The sequence below is a fragment of the Gigantopelta aegis genome, chromosome 4, assembly GCF_016097555.1.
Source record: "Gigantopelta aegis isolate Gae_Host chromosome 4, Gae_host_genome, whole genome shotgun sequence".
NCBI lineage: Eukaryota > Metazoa > Mollusca > Gastropoda > Neomphalida > Peltospiridae > Gigantopelta > Gigantopelta aegis.
In genome coordinates this window covers 3,379,268-3,403,779 of record NC_054702.1, presented here as the reverse complement: position 1 = coordinate 3,403,779, position 24,512 = coordinate 3,379,268, and the positions used below count along the sequence as shown (strand labels likewise).

The 24,512-nt window shown below is 38.6% G+C and overlaps 1 protein-coding gene across 5 annotated transcripts in view; it reads right to left on the bottom strand.

Moving 5' to 3' along the window:
* LOC121372495 (four and a half LIM domains protein 2-like) overlaps positions 1-24,512 on the bottom strand; it is a 148,123-nt gene that overhangs the window by 67,643 nt on the left and 55,968 nt on the right. For all 5 annotated transcript variants that reach the window (XM_041498842.1, XM_041498840.1, XM_041498843.1 and 2 more), the window contains exons 3-5: positions 8,779-8,959; positions 5,824-6,057; positions 1,221-1,436 (exon numbers count right to left, since the gene is read on the bottom strand). In XM_041498842.1, the coding sequence (XP_041354776.1) occupies positions 1,221-1,436; positions 5,824-6,057; positions 8,779-8,959 (631 nt within the window). The remainder of the gene's footprint in view (positions 1-1,220; positions 1,437-5,823; positions 6,058-8,778; positions 8,960-24,512) is intronic.

Below are 24,512 nucleotides of genomic sequence, written 5' to 3'. Positions count from 1 at the left end.
CTCAAATTAATGACCAGGAAGGAAGGAATACTTTTTAAATAATGTTTCCCATTGGGAGTATTTATGCACCCATTACAACCCATTTGGTATGAGTCGACCATACTGCGTTCAAACACACATTCTTATTAATGCTCAAATTAATGACCAGGAAGGAAGGAATACTTTTTAAATAATGTTTCCCATTGGGAGTATTTATGCACCCATTACAACCCATTTGGTATGAGTCGACCATACTGCGTTCAAACACACATTCTTATTAATGCTCAAATTAATGACCAGGAAGGAAGGAATACTTTTTAAATAATGTTTCCCATTGGGAGTATTTATGCACCCATTACAACCCATTTGGTATGAGTCGACCATACTGCGTTCAAACACACATTCTTATTAATGCTCAAATTAATGACCAGGAAGGAAGGAATACTTTTTAAATAATGTTTCCCATTGGGAGTATTTATGCACCCATTACAACCCATTTGGTATGAGTCGACCATACACACAGTTCAAACACACGTTCTTATTAATGCTCAAATTAATGACCAGGAAGGAAGGAAGGAAATGTTTTATTTAACGACACACTCAACACATTTTATTTAAAGTTTTATGGCGTTGAACATATGGTTAAGGACCACACAGAGATTTCATGGGCTACTCCTTTCGATCAGCAGCAAGGGATCTTTTATATGCACCATCCCACAGACAGTATAGCACATACCACAGCCTTTGATATACCTGTCGTGGTGCATTGGCTGGAATGATCAATGAATATCACAACCTCAGATAATATCATTGGCTGGAATGACCAATGAATACCACAACGTCAGATAATATCATTGGATGGAATGGGAAATAAAGCCAGGGGTTCAATGAGGGACTGCGGTAGACTGCATTTCAGATAGCGTTAACATAGATCTACACTTTGCTTTTGTTTTTAAAATTGCATATATATTATAAGGCATTATAAATTTAATGCTAGATTATTATTCAAATATTTTTCAAAATGGGGGCAAGTGGTGAAATTTTATTTTTTATTTTATATTTTTAGGACTTTGGAAATACCACACATCATGCATCAAATATTTTTAAATGACACAGGTTGGGGATTTTTTGCCAATAAAAAAATGGCAAGCAGAGATGAAAATCTGGGATTTATTTTATAATGGCCTAAAATTCATAGTGGCCAAAAATTACGATAAAACCCCCAACTAAATCCTGCCTACCTCATCACATGATGGACACCGTGGTCTGATGACTTCAGCATAGTGCCTCTCACAGTACAGCCGTTTGGAGTGGACGCAGTAGACGAGGTCTACCAACAGTTCATCACAGACGTCACACACAAAACATGCAGGGTGCCAGCAGATATCCTTGCCAGCCTTCGGGGCAAACACCACCAGTTCCCCATCATCTATCTCTCCTTTACAGTTGTAGCAACTCTGAAACAAGAGTTTGTCATTATAAATACAAAAATATCAGTAAGTAGTGTTTCATCCAAATATTTGTTTGCTAATTTGCTAAACAGTTTGATATCATAAATATCAGTAGTGTTTGATTTGAATATTTGTTTGCTAATTTGCTAAATCATTTGTTATTGTAAATATTAGTATGCCAATAAATGTAAATCAGTATATACTAAAAATGTAAAACGACCACTTCTGTACAAAGAAAATCAACACAAGTAGCAATGTCAGTTATCAATTTCAAATACTTTTGAAGTTTGTCTGACAACCAAAAGCTGGGAGCGACCAGTTATTTACCTTTCTTTGCACAGGCTATATTTATATAAAGCTTGTCTGGAAATTACATAATTACAAAATTAAAAAAGTATTCCAAATTAATTCCACTATATGAAATTATCTCTAGATAGATTTCTGAGCATGACAACTTTTAGATAGGCATCACACATTTGACCAAGTTTCATAATATATAAGACTGACTACTGGATGTGCCTGTGGAAGGCAAGGCTACAAACCTCGACTAATGTAGACATTTTGCTTAGTACTAATAATTATGGATATATAATATTTGGAGATCGATGTAGCCCAGTGGTAAAGCACTTGCCCGATGTACGGTAGATCTATGATCGATTCCCGTTGGTGGGCCCATTGAGTTATTTCTCGTTCTAGCCCGTGCACCATGACTGGTATATCAAAGGCTGTGGTGCGCTATCCCATCTGTCAAATGGTGCATATAAAAGATCCCCTGCATGGGAATGTAACAGGTTTCTTCTCTAAGATTATATGTCAAAATTACCAATAGCCTATGTGTTCTAGTGGTGTCGTTAAACAGACAAACTTTATTATTTTATGTTAGAGAAGTCAGAGTAGTTGCATTATGTCTCTCCCCCCCCCCCCCCCCCCCAATAAGCCATTACAATTCACTGAGCCCTTAAAACCCACTCTGTATTTACTGGTGAGAGCTGGTACTGTAATGTGAACCATGAACCTATCAACCTTAAGTCCACTGACTTAACCACCACACCACAGAGTTTGAACATTAAACAGTTTCCAGCTGAACTGTTAATTATCCAGTTGTGTTATCACAACCAAAACTGTCTCTTATTGAAGACAGATGAGAACCAATGGCTACTCAGTCTGTGTAAACTTTTTGCTCTTGGGTGATATTTCTTGGAATTTCATAAATACGAAAAAAAGAAAGAAAGAAATGTTTTATTTAACGACGCACTCAACACAGTTTATTTACAGTTATATGGCGTCAGACATATGGTCAAGGACCACAGATTTTGAGAGGAAACCCGCCATCGCCACTACATGGGCTACTCTTCCCGATTAGCAGCAAGGGATCTTTTATTTGCGCTTCCCACAGGCAGGATAGCACAAACCATGGCCTTTGTTGAACCAGTTATGGATCACTGGTCGGTGCAAGTAGTTTACACCTACCCATTGAGCCTTGCGGAGCACTCACTCAGGGTTTGGAGTCGGTATCTGGATTAAAAATCCCATGCCTCGACTGGGATCCGAACCCAGTACCTACCAGCCTGTAGACCGATGGTTCATAAATACATTAACACTGACAATACATGCATGTTGTATATTCATTTGTTCAACTTAAATTAAACAGTTAAATACTGGATTTATGGAGCAGTCCAGTTTTACACATCAGAACTTGTGAAAATAAATACTTACAGCAGAAACAGCATTTGCATAGGGATCGGTGCAACATCATTGTTCACCAAATATAGTAGAGTTTTGGGGATAGTGACATGGACTATATATAGCCCATTATCTACAGAAATACTTTTTAAAGTTACCTGTTATCACTATTAATGTTACCAATGATACATATGAACCTTTACAGCTGATATGAGGACAACAATTTATACTAAAACTCAACATCCAGACCTCATGAAGCCAGTCGACAGCTGAACATTGGGAAAACAGACAAATAAAAACATGTTTTATATCTGATTGCAGCCATTGAGAATGATTATAATCAATGAATAGGGGAAGAAAAAACTTTATGCAAGTTTTTAAAACGTGATGTGTAATATCCCACTGAGAGATTTAGCACTCCGATTGTCTGGAAATCAATACCAGTAACTGTAAAATAAAACACCACATCGTAATTCATAGCACAGTTTTGATGACTCTAATTATTATCAGGCTCAGGATGTGGACCATTAAGCCCAGGAACCGGCCTCGGTGGCACAGTGGTTAAGCCATCGGACTACAGGCTGGTAGGTATAGGTTTCGCAGCCCGGTACTGGCTCCCACCCAGAGCAAGTTCTTAAGGGCTCAATGGGTAGGTGTAAGGCCACTACACTTCTCTCTCACTAATCACTAACCAACTAACAACTAACCCACTGTCCTGGACAGACAGCCCAGATAGCTGAGGTGTGTGCCCAGGACAGCGTGCTTGAACCTTAATTAAACATAAGCACGAAAATAAGTCGAAATAAATAAATAATTAAGCCCGGGAGACAGTGCACAATAACTTATCACTCATCAGGCTCTTGCTTCTCATTCAGAATAGTATTTCAGTCAGAACATTGTTGGTGTCACAGAGCTGGGTATTCACTTATCACTCATCAGGCTCTTGCTTCTCATTCAGAATAGTATTTCAGTCAGAACATTGTTGGTGTCACAGAGCTGGGTAATCACTTATCACTCATCAGGCTCTTGCTTCTCATTCAGAATAGTATTTCAGTCAGAACATTGTTAGGTGTCACAGAGCTGGGTATTCACTTATCACTCATCAGGCTCTTGCTTCTCATTCAGAATAGTATTTCAGTCAGAACATTGTTAGGTGTCACAGAGCTGGGTATTCACTTATCACTCATCAGGCTCTTGCTTCTCATTCAGAATAGTATTTCAGTCAGAACATTGTTGGTGTCACAGAGCTGGGTATTCACTTATCACTCATCAGGCTCTTGCTTCTCATTCAGAATAGTATTTCAGTCAGAACATTGTTGGTGTCACAGAGCTGGGTATTCACTTATCACTCATCAGGCTCTTGCTTCTCATTCAGAATAGTATTTCAGTCAGAACATTGTTGGTGTCACAGAGCTGGGTATTCACTTATCACTCATCAGGCTCTTGCTTCTCATTCAGAATAGTATTTCAGTCAGAACATTGTTAGGTGTCACAGAGCTGGGTATTCACTTATTACTATGTAGCTTTCGTCTTCATTGAATGTTTGTTTAATGACACCTCAGCACATTTTAAACAACACTATTTGTTGTCTAACATATACAGATATTTTTACACGTTTCATCTAGAGATAGAAAGGAATGAAATAAAGAAATGTTTTAATAACAATATATTCAACACATTTTGATTACAGTTATCGGCCATCAGGTCAGATAAGGTCATAGGATTTTATGTGCACATTCAGAACAAGCTGTTGTAGTGCAGGCCTGTCATGGGTGCAGGTGCCGGCCTCGGCCTGTTCCTGCATCCAGGACAGGAAATCTGCCATCAGACATATGGCTAGTATAAAGACCACACACATATGAGAGATAATACCCACTGCTTCCACTCCATGGACTACTCATTTTGATCAGCAGCAAGGGATCTTTTATATGCAGCATTCCACAGACAGGATAGCACTTACTACAGACTTACTTATACCTGTCATGATGCACTGGTTGGAACAAGAAATGGTTCAACAGAGAAAGAGACAACCTATTGGTACCACACAGGCTACTCCTACTAAAACACACTAAGGCATCTGTTACACAACAGTACATACCACAGCCTTTGATATATGTACCAGTTATGGGACAGATTAAAATGGAAAAACCAAAGTGTTAGGTGTTTTCACAAATATCACTTCTGACTTGTTGGGTGACTTGGAAATCAAACATCACTTCTGACTTGTTGGGTGACTTGGAAGTCAAACATCACTTCTGACTTGTTGGGTGACTTGGATGTCAAACATCACTTCTGACTTGTTGGGTGGCTTGGATGTCAAACATCACTTCTGACTTGTTGGGTGACTTGGATGTCAAACATCACTTCTGACTTGTTGGGTGACTTGGAAGTCAAACATCACTTCTAACGTGTTGGGTGACTTGGATGTCAAACATCACTTCTAACGTGTTGGGTGGCTTGGATGTCAAACATCACTTCTAACCTGTTGGGTGACTTGGATGTCAAACATCACTCCTCACTTGTTGGGTAACTTGGATGTCTAACATTGGTAACTTTGACATGTAGTCTTCAGAAAAAAACTTGCTACATTTTTCCATTTGCAGCAAGTAATTTTTATGGGTACTTGACCACAGGCAGGACAGCACATACCAACAGTGGGTCACAAGATATAAGAAATGTTAGTAATGAAATAAAAATAATAAAAACTCACCGTTAAGATTTCAGATTCTTTAATGTATCCAATATCCATAGAAATCTGATCCCGAAGATCTTTGAAAATATTGAATTCACTTATTTCCGTTTCGTCTAGGAGGTTTTTGTTATAGTTCTCCGCGAGATCCTGTTTGGGAAGCTGGTAAATAAGTTGCATATCCCGGTACTTATCCCCGGGAGATCCAATACGAGGCACTTTGTGGTTGGGTAGCTGATCCATGTACTCTTCGATCTGCAATCACAAATATCAGTCTCAATCAGAGCAAACAAACACAAGAATTAGATTATTTAATTACTTATTGTGCCTGAACCTCTTTTGGATACAGGCATGTTAAGATACCTGTAATTACTTGTTGTGCCTGAACCTCTTTTGGATACAGGCATGTTAAGATACCTGTAATTACTTGTTGTGCCTGAACCTCTTTTGGATACAGGCATGTTAAGATACCTGTAATTACTTGTTGTGCCTGAACCTCTTTTGGATACAGGCATGTTAAGATACCTGTAATTACTTGTTGTGCCTGAACCTCTTTTGGATACAGGCATGTTAAGATACCTGTAATTACTTGTTGTGCCTGAACCTCTTTTGGATACAGGCATGTTAAGATACCTGTAATTACTTGTTGTGCCTGAACCTCTTTTGGATACAGGCATGTGAAGGTACCCGTAATTACTTATTTGAGCAATACCTGTATGTCATGTAATTAACTTTTTAACACCATGGCGTGGACAACTATCAGGCAAGATTTTATCATATTATTTATTGTTTGTTGCTTATGTGACATGACAAGTAAATGATGTGGTAGCATTTGTGGGGTCAAAATGTACCAAAAACTACCATTGGGTCTGACTTTACTGGTCATAATCCGTAATAGTAGGGTGGGCTTAATACTGGAGTAGTTTTACTATAAATTATTAAGGAAATATTCCGGTCTTTAAAATATTGGTCTTTATAACGGGGTGGTCATTAGGTGGAGTTTCATTGTACAGTCAAACCTGTCTTAGACAGTCACACAAGGCAGTAGTAAAATGTGTCCACCTAATACAGGTGGCTGTTGAATATAGGTTGCCATGTTTACAGTCTTTAAAATAATTGTTATTGTTTTTCTGTTCTTTTTTATCATTAATATTGCTAATTAATGGATGTGCACTCTATAGTTTACTATAAATCAACTTTTGGCATGCTCCTTTCTTCAGAACTAATGAAATGTAAATGAAAAGTATTGATTTAACCATTTGAAATTAATTTTCTCAGAAGTTTGTTTTCTCGTTTCAATGTATTGTCATAGGAGAGGAGTCCCCAGAGGCCATTAGATGCATTCCAGTCACAATTTCGTAACCGACACACAGTGGAGATGTCGGAATGAATGAGTATAGTGAAGGTGTGAAGACTGCGTATTTCATGCACCTTGTCGCTGTTGTTTAAACTGACTCTTTTGTAGAACAGTAAACATTTGCTGTGACTGCTTAACACTGGTATTTTAACAGTTTGGAATCCAATTTATGAAGCTGCTGGCTGCGTTATATATGTAACCACTTATTACATGTGCATTTATATATTAAAAATTATTTGGAAGTGGTTGCTTACGACAAGTGACCACTGATTACAGAATTCCACTAGCACAGGTTAAACTGTACATGAAGGTCCATTTTCCATGTGTATAGTTTGTGGCATGCCATGGCTGTGGCTTCCATGAATCATGCTCTTCATATGAAAACAGTTACTCTGCTAATGACAACCATAGCCAGTGTTGTAGCAAGGGTGGTTCATGGAGGGGTCATTCCTCCCCATCAATTTTTTTTTTTTTTAAACTGTATTAAGTTTTATAAAATCATACATACATACATACAAAGAGTTCAGGCACATAAAACCCGGATAAATCCATTTTAGTAATTTTTTGCAAGAGGGTTTTTTGTTCTAATTTGTATGTAAAACATATCAAGTCAACAATGGGTGATCTTAATTTGACATAAGTAAAGTAAATAAAGGAGAGAATTTCAAAAAACAAGTATGAAAATCAGAACATAACACCTTGAACTGAGTAATTATAATAGAAGTTGGATTTTAGATCAAATGGCGTTATCAGTTTTTGTGTCTAAGTCTTAATACATACATACACATTGTGGATACATATTGTGGGTCCCCCCCCCCCCCCCCAAATAAAATCTGCCTTCCACATCCTTGCCACACCAAAAACTGTGAACATGGAAAACTAAATATGTACTGGGCATTAAATATGCTTCCTTCAGTATAATTTCATTGTAGCCAGTACACTGCCTACCAATTACTGGTTCAGTTCAAACACTGAGGTTAGTTTCAAACTTAGAAACTTAGAATAATCATTCTGGAGTACTGGATATAATATGCAGTGGATAATATTTCCAGGTAGACTCAATATTCTATTATACCAGGGTTGGGGCAGACTCAATATTCTATTATACCAGGGAAAGCCCTTTTGTCAGTCTGGAACCACTTCTCATTCTTTGAGATCAAAATTATTTTTTAAAATAGCTACATCTGCAGTAGTTTGAAATCTACATAAATCAGTGTTCGAGATTAACGGTATCCCGATATTCCGGAGATACCAGAATTTAATTTTGGATTTTTGGATACCAGACTTTAAGAATCCAGTATCCCACCGGGATACCATATAATGTTGGGGTTTGTTTTAGTGGGATACTAAATTCTCAGGTGGGATACCAGATTTTTAAATGTTAGTATCCAACTGGAATACTGCCCAAAATTTTTAATCTCGAACACTGAATAAATAACTTTTTTTGTCATTATGACTCGATTTCCATACTGACATACTTTCCTTACAGAACCATGTGGGACCCAGGTGAATCCTTCTCTGAGCATCTTTTTTTGGACACCTGTAGGTTTGGATTGTCTTCTATAACAATCTTGTATTTTATTTTTATTTAAATCATTAATTACAAACAAGTAGATCACCTTTTCATGTGACAGACCCGGTGGGACCCAGGTGTATCCTTCTCTGAGCGTCTTTTCCTTCGACACCTGCAGGTTGGGATCGTCCTGTCTCTTCCAGCCCAGCCTGTCCCGGACGTTGACAAAGTTCTCATTGTAGATGTCATGCACTTCTCTTGGACACTTGCAGTTCGCGCAGGTATTTCTACAATCAACACAACAAATCAGCCATTCAATTTGAGGATTTATTTGCAGGTATTTCTACAATCAACACAACAAATCAGCCATTCAATTTGAGGATTTATTTTTAGGATTCAGCTGAAATCATAAAATCAGCCATTTAATTTGAGGATTTATTTTTAGGATTCAGCTGAAATCATAAAAATTATGTAATACAGATATCTTGGGATTCCATATTGTAACCTTATGCTTCTGACCCAAAATCTGGGATTCTTGCAAGCAGAGAATCCTACTAAATGTGCAGCCTGTCAAATTGTAATCCAAACCGAATAAAATTAAAAAATTTTTAATACAAATATATAAATTATAAGACAATCCAAATAATTGTATTTGAACCTTTAGTTGATAATATAAATCGAATATGTCCTTTCTTCCAGTGTTTTACTTCTGAAGAATTTGAAAAGCTTTGATTCGAAATAGTCTAAAACAACACATTATATAAAACATAAAAAGTAATTATTAAATAAAATCTTCACCAAACAGCTATAATTTAAAATGTTTTATGTCATTTCATTTATTTCAACTTATTTTCATGCATGTATCCAATTAAGGTTTAAGCACGCCGTCCTTGGTACACACCTCAGCTATCTGGGCTGTCTGTCCAGAACAGTGGTTAGTGAGAGAGAAGAGAGTTTAGTGGTCTTACACCTACCCATTGAGTTGTTAAAACTCGCTCTGGGTGGGAGCCGGTACTGGGCTGTGAACCTAGTAACTACCAGCCTTATGTCTGATGACATAACCACGACACCACCAAGGCTGGTAAAATGTTTTAAGATATGCTGTTAAACAAATATTCCTTTCATTTACATGTTACTACAGCGCCGCTTTTCTACCTTCCGCAAAATGTGTGTTTTTCCCAAGTTCCGTAAAACCAAGCCTTTTGATACAATCCCTATTTATATTTTTTTTTTACGTAGCTACACTGGTGACGTCATGAATTAGTCATGTGCTCCCTTGATCTTGAAGCAGACGGTGTTTTGCAAAATGGGTCGCAAATCCACATACATGTATCTCACTACCGAGAAAAAACAACTGATTGTTGACTTAAAATCGCATGGCCACAGAAACTCAGAAATTGTCCAATTATTGACGGTGCCCGAGTCTACCATTCGATCAGTGTGGAAAAAATATTGTATAAGCGGAAGTGTTGAGAATGCCAAAAGAACTGGTCGACCACGAAAGATCACAATTAGAGGAGAATTATGTTTACTTCGGGGAAAGTTCTTAGAGATATAACTGCGGATTTTAATCAATGTAGGAGAGTGAAAGTTCATCTTGTGACAATTCAAAGAATTTTACACAAAAATAAGATTTTTATGCGAGTTATTCGAAAAAAAATTAGTATCCGTGAAGTGAAAAAAAAAAAAAAAGGCGACTGTCATGATGCCTGGACAGGAGATGGTGGGATGTTAATAACCAGTGGTGTCAAGTGATATTTAGTGATGAATCTCAGATAGTAATTGGCAAAAACCACTGTGTTTTTGTTTGGCGAGCTGCACATGAAGCATACCGTCCCGAATACATGTCTGTTCCAAGTCAATGAGGGGGGGTCGATTATGATTTGGGGCTGCATTACATGGCATGGTGTCGAACTTTATGTATGGTTAATGGAAACATTAATGCTGAAAAGTATCGTGAAATACTCGACAATCATCTCTGGCCTGTTTTAGCACGACATTTTATCGATAAACCATATCGTTTTCAGGATGACAATGCACCTTGTCATAGAGCTCGATTAATCGGGGCATATAAACGTGAAGATAATATTCGTGGTATGACATGGCCTGCTCAGTCACCAGACTTGAACATAATAGAAAATATTTGGTTAAGAATGAAAAACATACTGCAAAACAAGGTCCTAACCATAAAAACGTCTGAAGAGTTGTTCGCTGCAGTTCTTGACATATGGGAAAATTTGAATGTGGAATACATTCAAAGTTTATATTTTTCACTTCCACGTTGCATTATGGCTTGCATTCGTAATAAGGGACACTTAACCAAATATTGAGGTATGGTTATTAATTCTACTAGCCGAATTTTGTTTTTAAAATTTACATACTGACCCATGTTTACGTCGGCCATTTTGGATTATTACGAAAACTTTTGATACGGCACTGTACTTTGTTTTCCTTCATATTTTGTACAAGATTAGAAGAACAGTGCTTTGTGTTCAACTGATGCGAGCACTCTTTCATTCTTTGATGTTTAACAACACTCACTAGACTGGTTTCAGTGATTAACATCAAATGAATGTGTTGGGGTGGGAACCAGTCAAGTCAGAAGCAGGTGCTAGTGACACAACCCATGTTCTAAACACAGCCATGGGGGGAATCCACAAACATGGTAATTTTATGTTTATGGTTAGAAGCCGCCTTATGTTTCTATGTTTGGTATCTATTTCATGCAAACATTTAGGTAATAACAGAAAATGGATCAGGGTAAAGATGAAAGAAATGATTCACTGTCATGATAAGAATTGTTTTTAATCGTGGATTTAGTAGCCTGGTTTTGCACACAGATGTAAATGTACACTACAGGGCTCACCCTGTATGAAAAATACCTGTAGTCAAAATATTAGCCAACTGGAATTTTTATTAGCCATATTGAAAATGTTTTAGCCAAAATTGTTTTACGCAGTACTGTATAGAGTATTAATTTGAATATGAAAAAGCAATCACTCAAACTTAAAGTTTGTTTCATTTAAAGCTGCAGTGTCTGGAATATTTTTATTATTTAAGCATTTACAATAGATGATCCAGTTCTGTTTGGTACATAAAATGCCCACCACATCGCTATAGTTTCGCAGTGCTCACTTATCTACATTATCTAGGTCAAATGAAAACCCAATGGCCAGCTTGTTTTTCTTCAATTAGCAGGACGCCAGTAGAACTGGGGATTTATGCGATTTGTGCAGGTGCTGAGCTTCTCACGTGATTTTGAAGAAATTTAACTGTCTTGATTGAGGGGTCGTCTCATACCTCCAAAATATATTTATATCCATAGAGGTATGGTATAATACCTTTCATGGGGTCGGTGGGGGATTTGCCTTGAAATTTTGACAGTGACCAGTGGTTGGCATACGTGTTACATGTAAGGGGGTGTTAATAATTACGTAATGCTCTAGGGGTAGAGGAAGAGGGCGGTATATTCAATATACGTAACATTTATGAAGACTATATGTTATTTCTATTCATTACTTAGACCTAAAAATGTGGTGTGTTTTTTAAATGCGCGGTCGGTCTAGTGCACCATGACTGGTATATAAAAGGCCATGGTATGTGATATCCTGTCTGTGGGATGGTACATATAAATGATCCCTTGCTAAAAAAAAAAAAAAAAAAAAAAATGTTTTTAAAATGTAGCGGGTTTTCAAGGCGCATGTGCTGGGAGTTCAGCAGGGTTGGGGGTTATAGACTGCGTTGAGTGAAGTTTATATGGGGCCATGTCCCCCCAGAAAATATATTAAAACTTTTTTTTTATCTTGGTCAGGGAAGGGTTTCGACCCCCAATACTCTCCCTCCTGCAGAGTTTCCTCTCTTAGATTATATGTCAAAATTACCAAACGTTTGACATCCAAAAGCAGATGATTATTAAACCAATATGCTCTAACACTGATGTCGTTAAACAAAACAAACTACCTTTACCCTTTCCAAACGAAATCATATTTATTTGAATTTGTTGATTTTATCACACGTAAAATTCAAAAAGTGAAAACGGTAATTTTCTACTTTAGTATATTTTATTAAAAATATATACATGATCAATATGTTATACAAACTAAACTTTGAAAGTTTTACTAACACTTTATAAAATATTAATTCTTAAATAGGAAGGTACGATTGTCGATAGTACATTGTCAAGATCAAAACCGGTTTTAACAATAGAATAGTATGTATCCTCAGCCGAACGTTCTTTGTACAGCGCAAGAATTCTTATTTAATTTTTTGAGACGAACCCTACAATTTCAAATCCGCAAACACACCTCTTAACTGAAATTGACAACAGGCTGTCATTTGTGGTTTGCCGAGCAATGGCCGCACAGGCGACGAATCGAGCGTATACTTTTGACGTTCTCCGTTCATAGCGAACACACACAAATTTTTAAAAAGTGCAGTTGAACTTGTATTTCATATTTGTGCATGATATTACTATATGGTAACCAGACACTGTAACTTTAATGACACCACTAGAGCACTTTGGATTTTTAATCTTGGGCTATGGAATGTCTAACATTTAGTAATTCTAACACATTGTCTTAGAAGAAGCCCACTTCATTTCTCCATTAACTGCAAGGGATCTTTTATATTAGCCATCCCAGAGACAGGACAGCACATACCACGACCTATGATATATCATTTGTGATGCATTGGTTGGGACAGAAAAAACAAATACCATAATTAACTTTGGTTATTGTCTTAAATAGTTTGCTGTTATTGCTAAGATGTTTCCTATTAACATAGCCTTTTTGACGACTTTGATTACACATTAAATAAAACATTTTGTTCAGAATACCAGTGTCTGTATAGTAATCAGTGTGTTCTGATTGTGCTAATGTTTGTATTTGCTCAAACTTTATTTCATATTTGTTATGAATGTTATTTAGATTTTTTTTCATGTGTAAAAATAACTAGGAAATAAAATTAGGACAATTGGTGTTGAAAATCCCCCCAAAATAGATGTATTTTAAATGTGATTTTAGTTCTAAAAAGGACTTGAAGAGTCGTAAACATGATACAATGGCAGTAAACTCAGAACAGGCTCTTTAAGATATTTTGGTGAGACATAGCCCAGTGGTACAGCGCTCGCTTGATGCGTGGTCGGTCTGGGATCGATCCCCATCAGTGGGCCCATTGGGCTATTTCTCGTTCCAGCCAGTGCACCACGACTGGTCTATTAAAGGCCGTGGTATGTACTACCCTGTCTGTGGGATGGTGCATATAAAAGATCCCTTGCTGCTAATCGAAAGGGGTAGCCCATGAAGTGGTGACAGCAGGTTTCCTCTCTCAATATTTGTGTGGTCCTTAACCATATGTCTGACACCATATAACCATAAATAAAATGTGTTGAGTGCTTCGTTAAATATATTATAGATAATTAATGCCACTCAGCAGAGAAATATAGCACAGACCATCTAGTTTGTCTTTCACACAACAAAGCTAATAGCCCAATACTGTACACTGTATTTTAACTGCACATTACATGGACAAGAAAATATGCCAGGTAATATTTATATATATTTACGGCTTGTCTGTTATTTCTTTTACCTTCATACCAAACAAATCATCAGCAAACTGTGTGAATCGGCAAAGCTGTTCACACATAAGTTTGAAGATTTGGGGTATTTTTTCATGAACGTAAAAGAAATAACAAACAATACTAATAATTATACTGATGGAAAGAAATAAAGGATCACACCGATAGCAACAAGAAATAATGACTGCATCAAAAATCAATTGATATTGTCCGAAGTTGACTGGGAACATATAGGCAGCACATTGAACACTACAGACATTGAGTCTCACATTACAACTTGGCATGAAATACAGACATTATTACGCTAGCAGCGAATTCAATTTAGTCTACAATTTGATGTGTTCCCTTATTTCTTTCCATCAGTATATGTTTGAAACATGCTTACTAATAATAACAACACCAAAAGTTAATATTTTATTTTAAATTATTATTTTTTGGTTGTAAACAATAACACTCAACAATACTTATATTTATTCAAGATTTAATGGATGAACATGGTAGATTTTTAACCTATGAAATATTTAGATTTAAATTTCACATACATTCAAACTTCTTAGAACATGCATCTTTAATCAAAGCAATTAAAACCTTTATGCATTGCACATTGTCAAGTATCAACAACCAACAGGTTAACACCTTAAATCCTATATTTCCTTTTAAATTGGAGTTATTTTTTAAAACTACTAAAGGGTGCAAAGAAATGTATAATATTTTAAACAAATCAACAATAGTGCCAACTTCCCAAAAAAATATTACAATTTAGGTTTCATACTATCATTACAGGAGTGGGAAAAATGTATAATTTACCATTTATATGTTTAAAAGATACAACTTTACAGTGGTTTCAATATAGAATTCTACATCGAATAATCACGACAAACACGTTCTTATATAAAATAAAATACATAGAATCAAATGTTTGCGATTTTTGTTATAGACAACCAGAAACATTGGAGCATTTTTTCTATGACTGCTCTAAAGTCATTCTTTTATGGAAGGAAATTGAACAATGGATTCAGGACAAAGGTGAACATACACAACTCGATAAACAGACAGTCTTGTTTGGAATCATAAAGAGGGAAAAAAGCACGATGGTATTTATTAATTGGCTCATTATCAATGTTAAATACTATATATATAGATCTAAAATGCAGAAACATGGACCTAACATATATGCTTTTTTAAATATTTTAAAAGATAAAATAGAAATTGAAAAATATATACTTCTCAAAAATTGTCAATTTCAAGAATTTGAGGAATATTGGGCACCTTGGTCCAGATACCTAGAAACAAGACATGGCAATACAATGTTCTAGAGGTATTTCAATACAAATATGTTTCCTCTTTCGAAATTAAAGTATTTAATTCACTCTTTCTTTCCTTCTTCCTTCCTTACCTTCTCTTTTCTCCCTTTACCATTTCCTTCAAATCATTCCTCTACCTCTATCTTCACTGTTAACCCCACATATTAGTGAACTCCATGTTTTCATGTATTCATGCTTATTAATATTATTATATTGATTCTAATATGTACTTATAACATGGATGTAACGTAGTGAAATCAGGGCCCCCAACCCTGACACTGTCATATTTGTGTCTGGGGACAATAAATTAAAAAAACACACAAAAAAACAACAACAACAAAAACAAAACAACAACAACACTCAACAATACAAAGTATCAATATGAAGTGACATCATCAAATATGACCTTTCCTGACGTCATTTTTTCGTTACATTCCTTGACGTCATTTTCACATTCATTGAGAATTGAACAAACTTGTGTTGCTACAATGAGATGTAGCTAAACTGTATTGAATGCAATGGAAATTTAATTATATAATATTGCAATTCTTTCAATAAAAAAAGCTAAATGTTACAGATGGAACATTCTACTAAACCATATTAATAATATTTTAAATGATCAACTAAGTCCATATCAGTTGAATACCGTCAATTAGAACAGAATCACCAATCAGAAATTAGACATTAAGTTTATTTTGTGCTTGAATGAGCAGCAACTAATAATCCAAATTGTTCTCTAACTCACGCTTACGTTCTGATAGAGCCACATGTTAAAGCAAATGAAATAAAGATACTTGAGGAAAGATTGATTCCCCTCTGGCGTTATCGATGGGTGCTAGTAATTCTGCAATGGAAGCAGTGGGGCTGTAATGTCAGAGCCAGCAGATGGGCAATGTGGCTGATCAGATATTCCATACATCACTGAATCAGTCTAATAAAAATGAAATATATCTATAATTCCTTAAAAAAATCATTAAAGTTCCTCTCATCACATGCCCAGAGTTTATTATGTATAACAAGCATGGAAGTATATTTGCCAGAAGTGGACCATATAATTTAAACCTGGTTTACTAGGCAGGATTGAAAAAGTTAACTTCAAGAATGCTTCAAGTAGCATACTAATGGATGGTTGTTTATTTTCCCTTTAAGTTAATTTTTCTAAAATTGCTTTGACACCACCTTAGATTAAATCATCAGAATTAAGGTGGGTAGGCACTGTGTTCACATCTTGGTATAGGCTCCCATCCAAGGTAGGTCTGAATAGTTCAATGGGTAGATATATGGGCCATGACCACTACACCAATTATTTACGCATTTGCATAATTACTTTGACACCAAAAAGTCGTATTTTTCATGCTGGTGTGTTGTTAAATATTCATTCATTCATTCATTCATTCTCTCTCTACTAATAGCTAACCAACTATCCTGAGGTGTGTGACCAGGAAAGTGTGTCTGAATCTTAATTCAACAGAAGCACAAATTTCAACAAACTTAAGCTGAAGATGTACAATAGTTGGTTTGGGGATGTCATCTTATCACCAAATTCTTAGTTTAGTCACTTTGTCCTCTCACCCTTTCCCACCACAATCTACAGACCTCATCACTCAAGGGGAGCTATTACTATAGCTCCTCTGATATTGGTTTAGTCACTTTGTCCTCTCACCCTTTCCCACCACAATCTACAGACCTCATCACTCAAGGGGAGCTATTACTATAGCTCCTCTGATATTGGTTTAGTCACTTTGTCCTCTCACCCTTTCCCACCACAATCTACAGACCTCATCACTCAAGGGGAGCTATTACTATAGCTCCTCTGATATTTGTTTAGTCACTTTGTCCTCTCACCCTTTCCCACCACAATCTACAGACCTCATCACTCAAGGGGAGCTATTACTATAGCTCCTCTGATATTGGTTTAGTCACTTTGTCCTCTCACCCTTTCCCACCACAATCTACATACCTCATCACTCAAGGGGAGCTATTACTATAGCTCCTCTGATATTGGTTTAGTCACTTTGTCCTCTCACCCTTTCCCACCACAATCTACAGACCTCATCACTCAAGGGGAGCTATTACTATAGCTCCTCTGATATTGGTTTAGTCACTTTGTCCTCTCACCCTTTCCCACCACAATCTACAGACCTCATCACTCAAGGGGAGCTATTACTATAGCTCCTCTGATATTGGTTTAGTCACTTTGTCCTCTCACCCTTTCCCACCACAATCTACAGACCTCATCACTCAAGGGGAGCTATTACTATAGCTCCTCTGATATTGGTTTAGGAAGAGTAATCTTTAGCTTCCTTAAAGGGACAAACCCTAGTTTTAGCCCATAAAAATGTACACTAAGTTTAGTTAATCTACAAACCTGTAACACATTTGAATAAAGTTACAAAATGTACACTAAGTTTAGTTAATCTACAAACCTGTAACACATTTGAATAAAGTTACAAAATGTACACTAAGTTTAGTTAATCTACAAACCTGTAACACATTTGAATAAAGTTACAAAATGTACACTAAGTTTAGTTAATCTACAAACCTGTAACACATTTGAATAAAGTTACTACTGAGTGAAACATGATTCTGTGACTTTGAAATGGTGAAATACCCTCGAAAAATAGACTAAAACTTGACTCCATAACTGTTACTTTTCAGATGCACGTGCATTTTTAAAAATATGAGAAATGCCTTTTATGATATTAAAATCACCAGGATGATCAAAAACACTCTGAATGTACGGAAATGGATTATCTAAACAATAAAAATAAAATGTGTTGAGTGCGTTGTTAAATAAAACATTTCCTTCCTTCTTTCCTTAAATGGCTCCCCAATCAATGTGCTCCAGTGGTGTCGTTAAAACAAAATAAACTTTAAATGGCTCCCTATAATCAAAGTTAACGGAGCAATTAATCACTCTCCTCAATTCTTTTCACGTCATGGTTTGAATGTATAAAGTTTGAAAGTAAAGTACATATACAAGATGGTTGCAAATAAATAAAGTCTTTCCATCGCTGACAAAGCATCGTTTTTAAAGTCACTAATATCATCAATCTAATAAGATTTTCCCTGAATAAAAAACCTATGATGAGATGTAATTTTGTGAACAGGCACTGAAAAAGTCCCATAACCTGTCTGCCAATTCATTTCGTGATTGATTGGAATAAATATTGATTAAACCATCTATTTGTTCATATACACCAAGAACACAATTTATTTCTTCATGCTGCTATGGGTTTTTTTTACAGATCCAAAAATAAAACATAGCTTTAGCAATAGCAATAGTGCAATAGCAAATATTTACTGAGCACCGACAATTTTGTTGTAATTATATCCATGTATAGATATGCAATGCAAAAGCTTTTGGTGAGAGCAGGAATCTGGTCTCACAAAACTTGTGTGTAACATACCGTTATTTCGACATTTGGTATAGAAAGATAAAGGAAACTTGCTGCTTCCACATTGGCTATTTCTACCAAAACACAGCAAGAGATATTTTATAAGTATTTTTCCATAGACAGGACATGGACCCAGTTCCATGAAGCAATCTTAGCACTGAGATCACCGTAAGTGTATAAGGTAGTTATGTCTTAAGGTGACCTTAGCACTGAGATCACCGTAAGTGTATAAGGTAGTTATGTCTTAAGGTGACCTTAGCACTGAGATCACCGTAAGTGTATAAGGTAGTTATGTCTTAAGGTGACCTTAGCACTGAGATTATCTTAAGTGTATAAGGTAGTTATGTCTTAAGGTGACCTTAGCACTGAGATCACCGTAAGTGTATAAGGTAGTTATGTCTTAAGGTGACCTTAGCACTGAGATCACCGTAAGTGTATAAGGTAGTTATGTCTTAAGGTGACCTTAGCACTGAGATCACCGTAAGTGTATACGGTAGTTATGTCTTAAGGTGACCTTAGCACTGAGATCACCGTAAGTGTATACGGTAGTTATGTCTTAAGGTGACCTTAGCACTGAGATCACCGTAAGTGTATAAGGTAGTTATGTCTTAAGGTGACCTTAGCACTGAGATCACCGTAAGTGTATAAGGTAGTTATGTCTTAAGGTGACCTTAGCACTGAGATTATCTTAAGTGTATACGGTAGTTATGTCTTAAGGTGACCTTAGCACTGAGATTATCTTAAGTGTATAAGGTAGTTATGTCTTAAGGTGACCTTAGCACTGAGATTATCTTAAGTGTATAAGGTAGTTATGTCTTAAGGTGACCTTAGCACTAAGACCATCTTAAGTGTATACGGTAGTTATGCCCTGCTCTTTAATGTACCAGATGTGGAACACTGAGTGTGATGGGAATAAACCAAGTCTGTCAGGGGAAACCAACCCCGAGACACATCTCTCCTCTAACAAGCACTTTAAGCTACATCCCACCTCAAGTTTGTTTTGTTTAACAACAACATTGATTTATTAATCATCAGCTATTGGATGTCAGCCATTTGATAATTTTGACATATAGTCTTAGAGAGAAAACCAGTTATATTTTTCCATTAGCAGCAAGGGATCTTTTATATACACCATCCCAGTCAGGATAACACATACCACAACCTTTGATATACCAGTTGTGGTGCACTAGTTAGAACGAGAAATAGCTCAATGGGCCCACTGATGGGGATTGATCCTAGACCAACTGCACATCAAATGAGCACTTTACCACTCAAATGGGCGCTTTACCACTCCAATGGGTGCTTTACCACTCAAATGGGCACTTCACCACTCAAATGGGCGCTTCACCACCAGAGGGGGCAGGACGTAGCCTAGTGGTAGGTAAAGCGCTCACTTGATGCACCGTCAGTCTGGGATCGATCCATGTCGGTGGGCCATTGGGCTATTTCTCGTTCTAGCCAGTGCACCATGACTGGTATATCAAAGACCATGGTATGTGCTATCCTGTCTGTGGGATGGTGCACATGAAAGATGCCTTGTTACTAATGGCAAAATTTAGTAGGTTTCCTCGATATTACTGTATGTCAAGAGTTATCAAATGTTTGACATCCAATAGCCAATGATTAATATATTAATATGCTCTAGTGGTGTCATTAAACAAAAGACTTTAACTTTAAGTTTACCACTGGGCTACATCCTGCCCTACTCTGCAAGTAAGACTGAAGTGAACTACGCTGTCTTACCTCCAAGCATGGAAAGTAAAGCCTGGACACTTGTCAGCTCCACACGACAAACATGGCTGACCTTCATCTACGTCCTGCCCTACTCTGCAAGTAAGACTGAAGTGAACTACGCTGTCTTACCTCCAAGCATGGAAAGTAAAGCCTGGACACTTGTCAGCTCCACACGACAAACATGGCTGATCTACGTCCTGCCCTACTCTGCAAGTAAGACTGAAGTGAACTACGCTGTCTTACCTCCAAGCATGGAAAGTAAAGCCTGGACACTTGTCAGCTCCACACGACAAACATGGCTGACCTTCATCTACGTCCTGCCCTACTCTGCAAGTAAGACTGAAGTGAACTACGCTGTCTTACCTCCAAGCATGGAAAGTAAAGCCTGGACACTTGTCAGCTCCACATGACAAACATGGCTGACCTTCATCTACGTCCTGCCCTACTCTGCAAGTAAGACTGAAGTGAACTACGCTGTCTTACCTCCAAGCATGGAAAGTAAAGCCTGGACACTTGTCAGCTCCACACGACAAACATGGCTGACCTTCATCTACGTCCTGCCCTACTCTGCAAGTAAGACTGAAGTGAACTACGCTGTCTTACCTCCAAGCATGGAAAGTAAAGCCTGGACACTTGTCAGCTCCACACGACAAACATGGCTGACCTTCATCTACGTCCTGCCCTACTCTGCAAGTAAGACTGAAGTGAACTACGCTGTCTTACCTCCAAGCATGGAAAGTAAAGCCTGGACACTTGTCAGCTCCACACGACAAACATGGCTGACCTTCATCTACGTCCTGCCCTACTCTGCAAGTAAGACTGAAGTGAACTACGCTGTCTTACCTCCAAGCATGGAAAGTAAAGCCTGGACACTTGTCAGCTCCACACGACAAACATGGCTGACCTTATCTACGTCCTGCCCTACTCTGCAAGTAAGACTGAAGTGAACTACGCTGTCTTACCTCCAAGCATGGAAAGTAAAGCCTGGACACTTGTCAGCTCCACACGACAAACATGGCTGACCTTCATCTACGTCCTGCCCTACTCTGCAAGTAAGACTGAAGTGAACTACGCTGTCTTACCTCCAAGCATGGAAAGTAAAGCCTGGACACTTGTCAGCTCCACACGACAAACATGGCTGACCTTCATCTACGTCCTGCCCTACTCTGCAAGTAAGACTGAAGTGAACTACGCTGTCTTACCTCCAAGCATGGAAAGTAAAGCCTGGACACTTGTCAGCTCCACACGACAAACATGGCTGACCTTCATCTACGTCCTGCCCTACTCTGCAAGTAAGACTGAAGTGAACTACGCTGTCTTACCTCCAAGCATGGAAAGTAAAGCCTGGACACTTGTCAGCTCCACACGACAAACATGGCTGACCTTCATCTACGTCCTGCCCTACTCTGCAAGTAAGACTGAAGTGAACTACGCTGTCTTACCTCCAAGCATGGAAAGTAAAGCCTGGACACTTGTCAGCTCCACACGACAAACATGGCTGACCTTCATCTACGTCCTGCCCTACTCTGCAAGTAAGACTGAAGTGAACTACGCTGTCTTACCTCCAAGCATGGAAAGTAAAGCCTGGACACTTGTCAGCTCCACACGACAAACATGGCTGACCTTCATCTACGTCCTGCCCTACTCTGCAAGTAAGACTGAAGTGAACTACGCTGTCTTACCTCCAAGCATGGAAAGTAAAGCCTGGACACTTGTCAGCTCCACACGACAAACATGGCTGACCTTCATCTACGTCCTGCCCTACTCTGCAAGTAAGACTGAAGTGAACTACGCTGTCTTACCTCCAAGCATGGAAAGTAAAGCCTGGACACTTGTCAGCTCCACACGACAAACATGGCTGACCTTCATCTACGTCCTGCCCTACTCTGCAAGTAAGACTGAAGTGAACTACGCTGTCTTACCTCCAAGCATGGAAAGTAAAGCCTGGACACTTGTCAGCTCCACACGACAAACATGGCTGACCTTCATCTACGTCCTGCCCTACTCTGCAAGTAAGACTGAAGTGAACTACGCTGTCTTACCTCCAAGCATGGAAAGTAAAGCCTGGACACTTGTCAGCTCCACACGACAAACATGGCTGACCTTCATCTACGTCCTGCCCTACTCTGCAAGTAAGACTGAAGTGAACTACGCTGTCTTACCTCCAAGCATGGAAAGTAAAGCCTGGACACTTGTCAGCTCCACACGACAAACATGGCTGACCTTCATCTACGTCCTGCCCTACTCTGCAAGTAAGACTGAAGTGAACTACGCTGTCTTACCTCCAAGCATGGAAAGTAAAGCCTGGACACTTGTCAGCTCCACACGACAAACATGGCTGACCTTCATCTACGTCCTGCCCTACTCTGCAAGTAAGACTGAAGTGAACTACGCTGTCTTACCTCCAAGCATGGAAAGTAAAGCCTGGACACTTGTCAGCTCCACACGACAAACATGGCTGACCTTCATCTACGTCCTGCCCTACTCTGCAAGTAAGACTGAAGTGAACTACGCTGTCTTACCTCCAAGCATGGAAAGTAAAGCCTGGACACTTGTCAGCTCCACACGACAAACATGGCTGACCTTCATCTACGTCCTGCCCTACTCTGCAAGTAAGACTGAAGTGAACTACGCTGTCTTACCTCCAAGCATGGAAAGTAAAGCCTGGACACTTGTCAGCTCCACACGACAAACATGGCTGACCTTCATCTACGTCCTGCCCTACTCTGCAAGTAAGACTGAAGTGAACTACGCTGTCTTACCTCCAAGCATGGAAAGTAAAGCCTGGACACTTGTCAGCTCCACACGACAAACATGGCTGACCTTCATCTACGTCCTGCCCTACTCTGCAAGTAAGACTGAAGTGAACTACGCTGTCTTACCTCCAAGCATGGAAAGTAAAGCCTGGACACTTGTCAGCTCCACACGACAAACATGGCTGACCTTCATCTACGTCCTGCCCTACTCTGCAAGTAAGACTGAAGTGAACTACGCTGTCTTACCTCCAAGCATGGAAAGTAAAGCCTGGACACTTGTCAGCTCCACACGACAAACATGGCTGACCTTCATCTACGTCCTGCCCTACTCTGCAAGTAAGACTGAAGTGAACTACGCTGTCTTACCTCCAAGCATGGAAAGTAAAGCCTGGACACTTGTCAGCTCCACACGACAAACATGGCTGACCTTCATCTACGTCCTGCCCTACTCTGCAAGTAAGACTGAAGTGAACTACGCTGTCTTACCTCCAAGCATGGAAAGTAAAGCCTGGACACTTGTCAGCTCCACACGACAAACATGGCTGACCTTCATCTACGTCCTGCCCTACTCTGCAAGTAAGACTGAAGTGAACTACGCTGTCTTACCTCCAAGCATGGAAAGTAAAGCCTGGACACTTGTCAGCTCCACACGACAAACATGGCTGACCTTCATCTACGTCCTGCCCTACTCTGCAAGTAAGACTGAAGTGAACTACGCTGTCTTACCTCCAAGCATGGAAAGTAAAGCCTGGACACTTGTCAGCTCCACACGACAAACATGGCTGACCTTCATCTACGTCCTGCCCTACTCTGCAAGTAAGACTGAAGTGAACTACGCTGTCTTACCTCCAAGCATGGAAAGTAAAGCCTGGACACTTGTCAGCTCCACACGACAAACATGGCTGACCTTCATCTACGTCCTGCCCTACTCTGCAAGTAAGACTGAAGTGAACTACGCTGTCTTACCTCCAAGCATGGAAAGTAAAGCCTGGACACTTGTCAGCTCCACACGACAAACATGGCTGACCTTCATCTACGTCCTGCCCTACTCTGCAAGTAAGACTGAAGTGAAC